The sequence below is a fragment of the Prosopis cineraria genome, unplaced genomic scaffold, assembly GCF_029017545.1.
Source record: "Prosopis cineraria cultivar Desert tree isolate PC_DT_omini unplaced genomic scaffold, ASM2901754v1 PC2, whole genome shotgun sequence".
Classification (NCBI taxonomy): domain Eukaryota; kingdom Viridiplantae; phylum Streptophyta; class Magnoliopsida; order Fabales; family Fabaceae; genus Prosopis; species Prosopis cineraria.
The window spans coordinates 8,804,616-8,816,511 of NW_026555333.1; the positions used below are offsets into that span (position 1 = coordinate 8,804,616).

The 11,896-nt window shown below is 31.6% G+C and overlaps 2 protein-coding genes across 2 annotated transcripts; both read left to right on the forward strand.

Moving 5' to 3' along the window:
- Positions 1–8,276: 8,276 nt before the first annotated feature.
- On the forward strand, positions 8,277–9,241 carry LOC129304218 (17.7 kDa class II heat shock protein-like). Its single transcript, XM_054943910.1, has one exon. The coding sequence runs from the start codon at positions 8,577–8,579 to the stop codon at positions 9,057–9,059; it is 483 nt and encodes a 160-aa protein (XP_054799885.1). The 5' UTR covers positions 8,277–8,576; the 3' UTR covers positions 9,060–9,241.
- Positions 9,242–10,731: 1,490 nt separating this feature from the next.
- Positions 10,732–11,583, forward strand: LOC129303874 (17.9 kDa class II heat shock protein-like). Its single transcript, XM_054943429.1, has one exon. The coding sequence runs from the start codon at positions 10,896–10,898 to the stop codon at positions 11,367–11,369; it is 474 nt and encodes a 157-aa protein (XP_054799404.1). The 5' UTR covers positions 10,732–10,895; the 3' UTR covers positions 11,370–11,583.
- Positions 11,584–11,896: the final 313 nt, after the last annotated feature.

An 11,896-nucleotide genomic window follows, 5' to 3' on the forward strand; every position in this document is an offset into this window, starting at 1 on the left:
TAAAAATTATTTTTTAGTTTTTTTTATGTTTACACTTGGGGATAATTTTTGAGAAATTGTAAGAATGTGGGGGCCATAATTAAAAAGGTTGTTGTGGCACCAATGGTTAAAAAAATAAATAATAAATGAGAGATTTGAAAAAAAAAGTGAGTGCTGATGTGTAACAATGATATTACAAACTTTAAATTTACATAAATTGTAAAAAATATGTGTATAATGTAATGGATGATTTTTATTGTTTCAAATATTGAATTATATGAAATAAAAAATTTTACATGCAATAAATTTTTAATTATAAAATAAAATAAATTTATATAAGAAGAACAATGACTTTTTTTTTAAAATATTGCATATTGAATGATCATGTGTGGCTTATAATAAAAATGATTAAGATCCATTTTTTCCAATGTATAAATTTTTTAGTAGTACTGGGCACCCTATATTTTTAAGTGGGGTAATCTTTTTACTGAAATATTTTTTCAAGGTTCAAAAATGCCCACATGTTAGGAGGCCATTTTTTGCTAACGTGACATGTGCATGAAACTCACAAGTAGTGACAGGTAAGACTCTGACTATGTTCTTTAGTGTTAATTTTTTTTAAACTCTTTTTTCAAGAGTGCTGGGCACTTTAAAGTTTTTTTTAGAAGTATCAGGTACCTTAAAGTCTTATTAAAATAAAATTTAATAAATATTATTAAAATATTAAATATTATCTTATTTAATAACTTAAATATTATTATTTACAAATATTCATTCAAAATTTATAAATTATTTTTTAAATATTAACAATTCAAATTAGTATTTTATAAATTTATAGATGACTTTTTTTTTATATATCAATCTTCAATATTCTCTTCAAAACAGTGTCCAAATCATTATGGCTTTTGTGTATATTAGAACTTACTTATATTTTTAATATTAATTAAATTTATTTTATTTTTAGGTCATTTTCTATAATTTTTTTGGTCAACTAACAATCTCTCTCTAAAATATTGCACTCTCAAATCTAATACTCTCTCTACATCACAATGTTAGGAGTAAAATAAGAAACATGATAAATTAGGACCAACAATATGCCAAAAAAATATTTTAAGAATAATGTGTTATAAAAAATGTTACTTAACAAGAGAAAAATAAAATGAGAAGAAAAAAATTTCTTCATTAATTTGAAGGTTCATTCCCATTGTTTTTAATATGAAATTATAAAATATCAAAAATATTAAAATATTAAATTTGGTGGTGTAATATTTTAAACAATAACATACTTAATATTTTAAGAATATTTATTAAATTTTCTTTTAACATAACTTCAAGGTGTCCAATGCTAAAGAAAAAAAAATTTTAAGGTACTCAACACTCTTAAAAAAATAATTCAAAAAAAAATTAGCATCAAAGAACATGGCTAAAGTCTTATATACCACTCTGTGTAAGGCCCACACATATGCCACGTCAACAAAAAAAAAAATCAATGTGAACTAACAAAAGGATTTTTTGCTCTTAAAAAAATAATTTAGGAATAAAATTATTCCACTTAAAATTATAGAATATCCAATGCTTTTAAAATGATATCTTGTGGATATTTTCATAAGTAACATTACAAAAATCCTCAGTGTAGGGATTTTTCTACAACGCAGGCTTCTCTCTTTTGCAATATGTAAACTACAAAGTAAAGTTTTTTTTTTTAATGAAATTCTGAAAAAGATAGCATCTTCTTGTTTAACACTACAAAAGCTTTATTTGTTGTCCCAAAAAACAAATGACACGGAAGCTGTATCACTGCCACAACAAGAAGATGATGCAGAGCAATACAAAAGTCGAAACGAGGTGTTGGAATTGAGACAATTGTTGGGTTCTTTCTTGTTAACACCTGGCATATTATTCCTGAACAGGTTAGACCTATGTGCTTTCTTTTATTTCTACTTTCTGGCTTTTTTTTGGCATATTTTTCTTCCTCGTTTAATCTGTTATGGAATTTCTATATGCATGTATGTGCGTTTTTTTAGTTTGTCAACCATACTCTTCTCTCGTTTTATAATTTTTGTTATAGTTGTTTTTAAATTTTTGCAATTTCTAATTTTCACAAAAGTAATTTTTACAAGCTTATAATGTGTGTCACCCATAGATTTATTTTGCAGGTTTCAATCTATGGAGGCTGATTTAGCTCCTAGATTGGGAAAAGAATTTGATAACTTAGAGGAGGCATGAAGGTTTTGGAGTGATTATGCTTGTAGAGTGGGCTTTAATGCAAGAAAAAATGGGTTCACAAAGAGTAAAAAAGATAAAAAGGCAATTACATCTTCAAGAAGCACAAATGATGAGGTCTCAAGAGTAAAAAAGAAAAAAATGGGTAAATTCAAGATTATTAGCTTTATAGAAGAGTATAATAACCACCCATTACACCTTCAAGAAGCGAAGCATATGATGAGCTCTCAATGAAAAATTAGTAATGCACAGGTAGATAAGATTGATTTAGCTAAGAATCCTGGACTTAAACAAAAAGCAACCTTTGATCTTATGGGTAAGCAAGCAGGTGGGCAAGCTAATCTTGGTTTTACCAAAATTGATATGAAAAGTTATTTGAAAACTAAATGATGAAGAAGTATGAAGGATGAAGAAGCTGGATGTTTATTGAATTATTTTGAGGAGCAAATTATTGAGGACCCTTCATTTTATCATTCATATCAACTTGATGCAGAAAATCAAATTGCAAATATTTTTTAGGTCGATGCTCATATTCTTGTAGATTATGCCTATTATGAAGATGTAATTTCATTAGACACCACATATTGCACAAATTGTAATTGTAGGCCTCTTGCCATATTTGCAGGATTCAATCATAATAGAGGAGTTGTAATTTTTGGTGTTGCTTTATTATATGATAAAACCACATAGTCATTCAAGCGGTTATTGGAAACTTTCATAAAAGCAAACAAGCAAAAGAGATCTACAATTGTTTTTACTGACCAAGATCAAGCAATGGCAAGAGCATTACATGAAGTTGTTCCTGAAGTGAAGCATGCATTTTCATATTGAGCAAAATGAAATAAAACATTTAGGAAACAAGATGAAGGGTGATTTATCATTTTTGCATGAATTCAACAAGTATATGTTTGCTATAGAAGACAAATCAAAATTTAAAGAATCATGGGCTTCTTTAATATCATCATACAATTTGGAGAACAAGTTGTGGATGAAGTCATTGTATGAAACTAAAGAGAAATGGGCATGGTGCTATATGAAGTTCTCTGTTACTCTTGGTATGTATAGCACAAAAATAAGTGAAAGTATTAATGTAGATATCAAAAGTATTACGAACCCAAGTCTTGATATTAATGAATTTTTTACAAGCCTTGGGTGGGTTGTTGCAAATAAGAGGTACAATGAGTTAAAATGTGAGTTTGATGCAAGGGAGAAAAAGCCACAATTGATTGTCCAAAGTTCTCCTATGCTACGACAACATGCTAAAATTGCCCTAATGTTAGACTTGTTCCAAGAGCAATTGGATCTCTTTTTTGCCATATGCATGTCCTCTCGAGATGAGAAAGGTCCACTATTCATATATGTTGGTACCATGGTTAATGAAGATAAAGAGTGGACATTGACATTTGATTCTAACAATAATTCTGTGTGGATCAGTTGCAGGCGTTTTGAATCTATTAGGTCATTATGTTGTTATGCCTTAAAAATATGAGGCAAATGAAGTGAGAAAACTACCAAAAAAATATATTTTGAAAAGATAGACTAAAGATGCAAGAGATGGTGTGATACATGATATTAGGGGAAATGAAATACAAGTGGATCCTAAGCTTCAAAGAACACAAAGATATTGACAATTATGTCATATGATGATAAAATTAGCAACTGAGATGTCTGATTGTCCAAAAGCTTCAGACTCTGCACAAATATATAATAAAACTTCATAAGCAAGCAAGATACTTTCGTTCAAAATTGAGGAATTCAAATGATGGCAACAAAAATAAAGGAGATAGATGTAAGGAAGAAAGGGGGAACAAAGAAAAGCATATGATGGAACTAAATTGTAAACAACCCAAGGGAATTAAAAAGAGAGATGGAACTAAGAGAAAGGAGAAATTTAAGAATTAGCGTGAGCATCTTGGAAAGATAAGCAGGTCCTTAGCTAAGGGAGGAAGTGAAAAACTAGATGCTCTAATTTCATGTTCTACACTTCCCCCACCGCAAGCACTACCTCAAGTGTAGTCATTCATTCACTAGTATGCTCATGGTGAGTTAAGAAGGGGGGGAGAGAGTGTGTGTACATGAATGAATGACCCAAATCATTAAGAAGGAAGGCACTATGGATCTTTGATTAGTAGAGAGGAGAAGAATCAGGGGACAAAACCTACGATAATTAACCATTAATTAAAACTGCCTAATTATTAAAGTAAAAGGGCATCATTATCAAGGACTTGAAGGCATTGAGGACATGTAGACTTGAAAAAAAAAATCAAAAAAATAAAACTACCCAGTCAATGTCAAAATAAACTAGAATTTTCAAGATGTTCTTCAGTTGGCCTATCCATGCATTGGCTAATGACATTGACAGAAAGCTTATGTTTGGCTTGGTTTGAACTAGATATATCAACTTACTTACTAGTCTTTGGTCACCACTAGTATCAATTGGAGGACCGTAGGCTGCTTTACAATTTATATCAATTAGTCTTTTCATATGGTTTACATTCAAGTGGCACTATTTTTTCTAATAATTTTGATGCACACTTCCTTTGAGAGATAGACTACAATATCATTTATAGATTACGGAGCCTCCATCGTAGAAAATATTTGAGATTGAAGAAACCAAATAGACTATTGGAATTTCGGAGAGAAAAAACTAATAGTAAGAACATTGGCAACCATAACAAACAGATACCATTTTCAATTTCTAGGCTTTAAAAATCCAATAGCACGGCATATAATTATTAGAATGAGTGAAAGAGCCACTGACTGCCGCCAATTGGACACAAATAAATTCAAGAATATATGGGAGAAGAGTCGGTAACTTGAATATATGGGAGATTTTCTTCCTCTTCAATGGGACACGACGGTGGACTAAGCGGAGAAGCCCAACGAGGGTGAGAAGAGGCTCTGTGATTTCTTCCTTTGTTGGAATGATAAGGATCAATTGAAATAGGATCATTTAGTAGACGATGCATATTCAGCTTTGTCATCAATTTGACGTGGCAATTTTTGGAGCTCTTAGATCAAGCGAATAGTCTTGATCAATTTGCTGTGCAGGGACGTGCAGAAATGTGCCGCCGAGAGGATCCGGAGCCTGAGTCACTCTCTACAAGCAATTCTATTTGATAAGGTTTTTTCATAAAAAATGGATCATTAATTATTTTTTATTTTAAATTTTAATGTATTTTTATAAATAGAGGAAAAAGTGACATATAAAGGAGAAATTATCTTTTAAATGTGATGCATTTAATAAAAGTAAATTTATTTTTTCCTCTTCAAATAGAACAAATTATTTAACTATGTCTCATGGGATGGGATAGTTCAAAGTGGCATATATATAACAAAAGAGGGTACTATAATATTAGCTCTGCTATTTGCTTAATTTAACATCATTATTTAGTATATATAATTTTTATTTATTTTTTACTTTGTGACTATAATTGTAATTTAAAAAACTATTATGACATAAATTATAGTATAGATTTTATTATGTTAAATATTTTATTTTTCCTAGGATGGTTGAACAAATTCCAAAAGAAAATAAATTAATTATATTTTAATTTGCAAGATGTGAGGAATTAAAAAAACTATTTACATTTTTTAATATAGAAAACATAATCATTGATCTCTATAATTTTATTAGATTTTACTTTTTATCCCTATAGTATTTTCAATATTTCTAGTCTTTATATCAATTGAAAACATTAAAACTATAAGAATCTGAATAACAACATTTGTTAAATTTGCTAAAACTATAAGGACTGAATACACATAAAAAAACTATAAGGATTAAAAAATAAATAAAATTGCATGGATTGATGATTGTATTTGTCCTTTTTAATATACATAGGGCACTAATATATATTAAAAAGTTATTCTTACAATAAGGGTAACAAATTGTATAATAGAAATTACTGCTTAAATTTTAATTTGCACATGACAATTAATGATAGATTCAAGAATATTTTTTTGAGGAAATTTTTTTCCAATTAATCATGGGGGAGAACTTAGTAGGAAATATATTTTTTTAACTATATTTCAAAATTTTCCCACATATTAATCAAAGGAAAAGTACAAATGTACCCTGCGAATAACACACTTTACAATAAAATAAGTAATTATTTTTATCTTTAATATGAAAGGGTGAAACAATTTTTAACATAAAATAAATTATTACTTAAATTTTAATTTATATAAAAGATTAAAGGGTAATTTTGTCCCTTAACTATTTGCTAAAAAAAAAACTAGTATCATAAAATTTTAAGTAGTATAATTTTTTCCTTAAACATTTGAAAATAGTGCATTAAACATTATGCTACTAAAAAAGTTAACTATAATGTCAGCTAACTTTAAAATTGTAAGAAATGACCTCAAAAATTATAAAAAAAATAACCCATAATATTGCACATAAATACCTTATAAAAAATTAATATTAATTAAATTCCTTAAATTATATAAAAATTTAGGATATAAATGTTATATTTTATCCACATAAAAGGTTAAAATATGATTTTAACGAATCATTATTTTAAAAGCTTAATCGATATTAATTTTCTTATATGATATTTATTTTTAATTTTATGGATAATTTTTTATAATGTTTTATATCATTTTTTGTAATTTTTTAGTTAATTAACTATCAAAATTAACTTTTATAATAATAAAGTGCTTAATACACCATTTTTTTTTGTTAATGGGAGAAATTGCATCATATTAAGTTTATGATATTAGGTGAATTTAAGCAAATTGTTGAGGGGCAAAAATATCATTTAATCCTTATATAAATCAATAAAATATGATATTTTGAGCATACAAAAATAAATTACTATTTTTAATCCATACATTTTGTTTTTTTATCTTTTAAATATTAAAATATCCATAAATCTAGTTATTATTAAGCTTCTATTCATGGCGGAAATTTATTTAGGTGACTTGCTTCAATTTATTTATCCTGGCACTTGAATTTATGAATGATCTAAATTAAGACCCTTTTTCTAACTAAGCAGGCCTTCAACAGCTACTACATCGACATGACCCAGACGAAGAGACTGCGCAACTTTCATCAAATTTCACCTTAAATTCCGCGCCAAAAAAATTGGACCTTGAATCAATGGTGAAATGGTCTTTCCTCCAAAGTCCAAACCCAAACCACGGAAGCACCTTCTTCTTCTTGTCCTAATCCTCATACCCACCTTGACTTAAAACTGAAAAATAGTTTGCTAGAGTTTAATCAATAATAACATCAAATATATCAATACATGAACATGAAATATAAATTTTATAATAAATTAAAATAAAAAAAACCATTTGATTTTTTAATTTTAAATTAATCATACTTGAAATTTAACAAGTTATTATTCAGTTGAAAGTTTTATATAATTTAAAATGTTACTTGTCTGGTTAATGAAACATGGTTACTCCTCCTTAATCGTCCCAGGTGCCAATAACAATGGCCACTACTATTCAAAAAGCTGATGTGGCAACCTAGTCATTGCCGCCTTAGATTATGAATCAGATTTAAGTATGAAAAAAAAAAATTAATGATCAGAGGCAATCTCTTCGAAGAAGCCGAAACCATTGAGGAGGTTTGATGGGCTTTTAAGTCCCCGAATAATGCAGCAAGAAAGCAACCGCATAGCATGTAGAAAAGTGTAGTCACTGCAAAACTGATAATAGTGGTTTAATTGCCGCTTAGCTGCTGCATCAACATCAAGGGGCTGAGGAATAAGATAAGCTTAGTAATAATGTGCTGGTTCTTGGCCCAACTGCTTACAGAGGTCAAATCTTGGCCTGGACAAATTAAAGCAATCTAGTTACTGTTGGGCTGAACCCCCCACCCCCCCCTTTTTTTAATCAACCCATAATAAGGCCACTTGCGAGGAGACGGGCGGCTCGTGTACTGGCTCAAAGGGAATTTTCTGAAGCCTGAACGAGATGTCAAGGGCTCAAGGCGTTGGGTTGGCCACCGACACTCGAGGGGTACAGTTGCAGGGAGATGGCTCGTGTCTTTTTTTTTTTTTTGACCTTTTAAATTCCTATTCATGAGCTGATCTGACTTATATAGTCATAATTAATTTTTTAATCACTTCATGTGAGACTATCTTATATTTAATGATAAATTATAAAAAGAATAAAGTGGTGGTTAGAATTGAGGAGAAGCTTCAACGGTGTCTTGGGCAGACAGTTCTAGAGAGCGCTCAATAAAATTTAAAAAAAAAAATATTGAACTCGCGAACCATCAGCTGGTTAATTTCTTTTTCGAAAATCCGTGTATAAAAAGGAACCACTCTGTTGCTGCGCTTCAAACAATCAGTTAACATTGAAAGCTATAGGGCGAGCGACCTTCAAATTCCAATCAATCCGCAGTTTGGATCGCAAAAATGGACTTGAGGAACCTGGGCATGGAGTCGCCATTACCGTCGATGCTGGAGGACATGCTGGAGCTGTCAGAGGAGGCGGAGAAAGGAGGAAGGAACAATCCATCGAGGGCATACGTGAGAGACGCGAAGGCGATGGCGGCGACGCTGGCGGACGTGGTGGAGTACCCGGATCGGTACGTGTTCGTAGTGGACATGCCGGGAATCAAAGGGAGCGAGATGAAGGTGCAGGTGGAGAACGAGAACGTATTGGTGGTGAGCGGGGAGAGAAGGAGAGAGAAGGGAAAGGAGAAGGAGGAAGGTGTGAAGTACGTGAGGATGGAGAGGAGGGTGGGGAAGTTCATGAGGAAATTTGTGATCCCTGATAATGCCGACAAGGACAACATCTCTGCAGTTTCTAAGGACGGAGTGCTCACTGTTACTGCACCAAAGTTCCCGCCTCCTCAGGCCAAGAGGCCTAAGACCATCGAGGTCAAGGCTGCTTAAATCATGAACCTCGTCTTCAGCTCTTTGCTTCTGCTCTTGTTTTCCTGGTATTCCAATGTCCCCAGCTTCCCACTGTATTTGCCTTCTTATGAATGTTTTGGTGCGTGCGCACAAATTATAATTGTCAAACCATGTAGTGCATGTATGACTTGGAGCAGAAATAAACAAGTTTGTTGAGATTTGACTCCCGGAGACGTTTGTTTGTAGCTAGGCAATCGTTTATGGTGACGATAGATTTGAGGTTTCATTTCTTGCAACGTCCGCCTGTGGCCTTGTTGTTTACTGGAGTATCCGAATTCAAGTTTAATCATTCAAAGAACCCATTTTCCTTTCTTCTCTTTTTTCCCAACCTTCCTTGAAGCTTGTGCCGTTGTGGTTGTTAAGAGTCCCATACACCTTTAGACCCAAACGAGAAGACCGTAACGTCGGATTTAACGCACCCCATGGTCACTTACATATGTACAAAGAAAAGGATGTGACCAAAACTATTTTTCACTTTTCAGGCTGATGGCAAATCAAAACTGAGGTTCAAGTTTTTGAAGGGTGGGTAATCCAATAGAACTTCACATATGTACATGTATATATGTTACCAACCATTCTTATTTAATATATATGTGTATATATCAGTCATCATATCACTCTGTTCTTATTTTGAATTTTTCTTATAAATTCTATAAGTTAAATTCATCAAAATAATGTGTTCGAATATTCTAAATGTTAAAATTGTACCTAAAATATTAAGAAAAGAAAAATACAATTATTAATTCTTATAATTTTATTAAATTTTTTTAATCCTTATTTTTTTCATTATTTTTTATCTTTATAATTTAAAGTGAGCGGTATTTATTTTTAGGTTCTCATAATTTTAATTTTTTTAATGTTTTTAGTATTTAGAATAAACATTTAAAATATTAAAAAATTATAAGGATTAAATGTAAAATTTTATCAAACTATAAAGATAAAAAGTTATGTTTTTAAAAAATAAATAAATAAATAGAAGAATTGCATCTCTCTTCAAGCACAGTATGTTTTAAATGCTTTTTAAAAAGTACATTCAATAAGAAGAGAACAGTAAGATAATAATCAATACTTCTATAGCATTTAAATTGGGTGCGAAAGGCTTAATGTCTTCTAAATATAGTCTTAAATTTAAAATTTAAAATTTTGAGATGGAAAGAAATTATAACGGCTGACCTACTCTTCTTTTATAACACTCGAATTTGAATTTGATAAAAAAAAATATTATAGTAAAAGATGACTTTGTTGTTCTAATAATAAATTACATTTATTTTCGTTTAATTACACGAGGGAGATCAATCAAATATATAAAGTCAAAATTAACTTGCATGTGAAAATTATCTAAACGAAAAATAATTAATTATGTTTTATTTAATTACTTTTATCCATCATGCGTAAATAGTATAATATAATATATGGTATATAGAAATATAATATAAATAAAGAGACAGAATGAATATAAATGATAAATGAAGTCAAGTCATCACATCTAAATTTTTGGCTATAAAAAAAGAAATAAAACGACATGAAAGTCATCATAAGTTAAGCCCAACATGATTATTTGATAAATTTTTAACAACGACAATATCCGCTACGCTCTTCTGGACGTTGGTAGAAGACCTCTAGCCGAACCTACTGGAACCTCCCCATCCTATCTCTCTCTTTCTCCGGAACTTTCTAATTTCTTCCACAGACCTCTTGTCACTCTTTTAAATGCTCTATCCCAACCCTTTTGTCCGCACCGAAGATCACTAGCAATCAGAGCACTATCTGCACAAGCGCTTGTCTTCACAGTTAGCAACAACGAAGAGGAAAGTGATGGATTTCAGGATCATGGGCTTGGAATCGCCGCTTTTGAGCACACTGCAGCATATGATGGACTTGACAGAAGACGCTGCTGATAAATCCGTCAACGCTCCGACCCGGACGTATGTGCGTGATGCCAAGGCCATGGCTGCGACTCCGGCCGACATTAAGGAATTTCCCAATTTCTACGAGTTTGTCGTCGATATGCCCGGGTTGAAGTCTGGGGACATCAAGGTTCAGGTAGAGGATGATAATATACTTCTGATCAGTGGGGAGAGGAAGAGGGAGGAAGAGAAAGAAGGGGCCAAATATGTGAGAATGGAGAGAAGGGTCGGCAAGTTCATGCGCAAGTTTGTGCTCCCTGAAAATGCCAACATAGACGCCATCTCTGCCGTGTGTCAAGACGGTGTGTTGACCGTAACTGTTCAGAAATTGCCTCCGCCCGAGCCCAAGAAGCCCAAGACCATCGAGGTGAAGATTGCTTAAGGGCCATGAATCGGTATTTGCATTTCTCTGCTTGTTACTGTTGAACGTTTTGCTGTTAAGAGTAGTGCTGTGGATTTATTTCTGGTTTTGTTGTTTGTTTGATTTGAGTGTTGTATTAGCTTTGTGGCTTTTTACTTTAACTATCGTTGTTGAGTTTGTCATTAATATCGACTCGTTATAGCATATTTGCGTTATTGATCTTGGTTATCGTCTCTGTTTTTCTGTTTTCGTTTTTATAACTTTCTCCATGATACAGTCGTCTATTCCTGTCAAACGCATCCCACCAATTAAGATAAATTCAAGAGTATATTAATAATCGATTTGTGTACTGAGAAAGTTTGATAAAATTAAGATGGGAGCAGGATGGTTCCCGAAGAATGGCATCCTCAAATAATGATCGAATTGTTGGGAAGCAGAGAAAGTGTCTGAAGAAGTAATGAAATTCGGAAAACAATCCGCAGAATTGTTATGTGATGAGTAGATTATATCCTAACATCAGATTCCAGCATATGTATTGGTGACAATAT

Coding starts and splice junctions, on each gene's coding strand:
- LOC129304218 (XM_054943910.1), top strand. CDS start 8,577: ATGGACTTGAGGAACCTGGGCATGGAGTCGCCATTACCGTCGATGCTG.
- LOC129303874 (XM_054943429.1), top strand. CDS start 10,896: ATGGATTTCAGGATCATGGGCTTGGAATCGCCGCTTTTGAGCACACTG.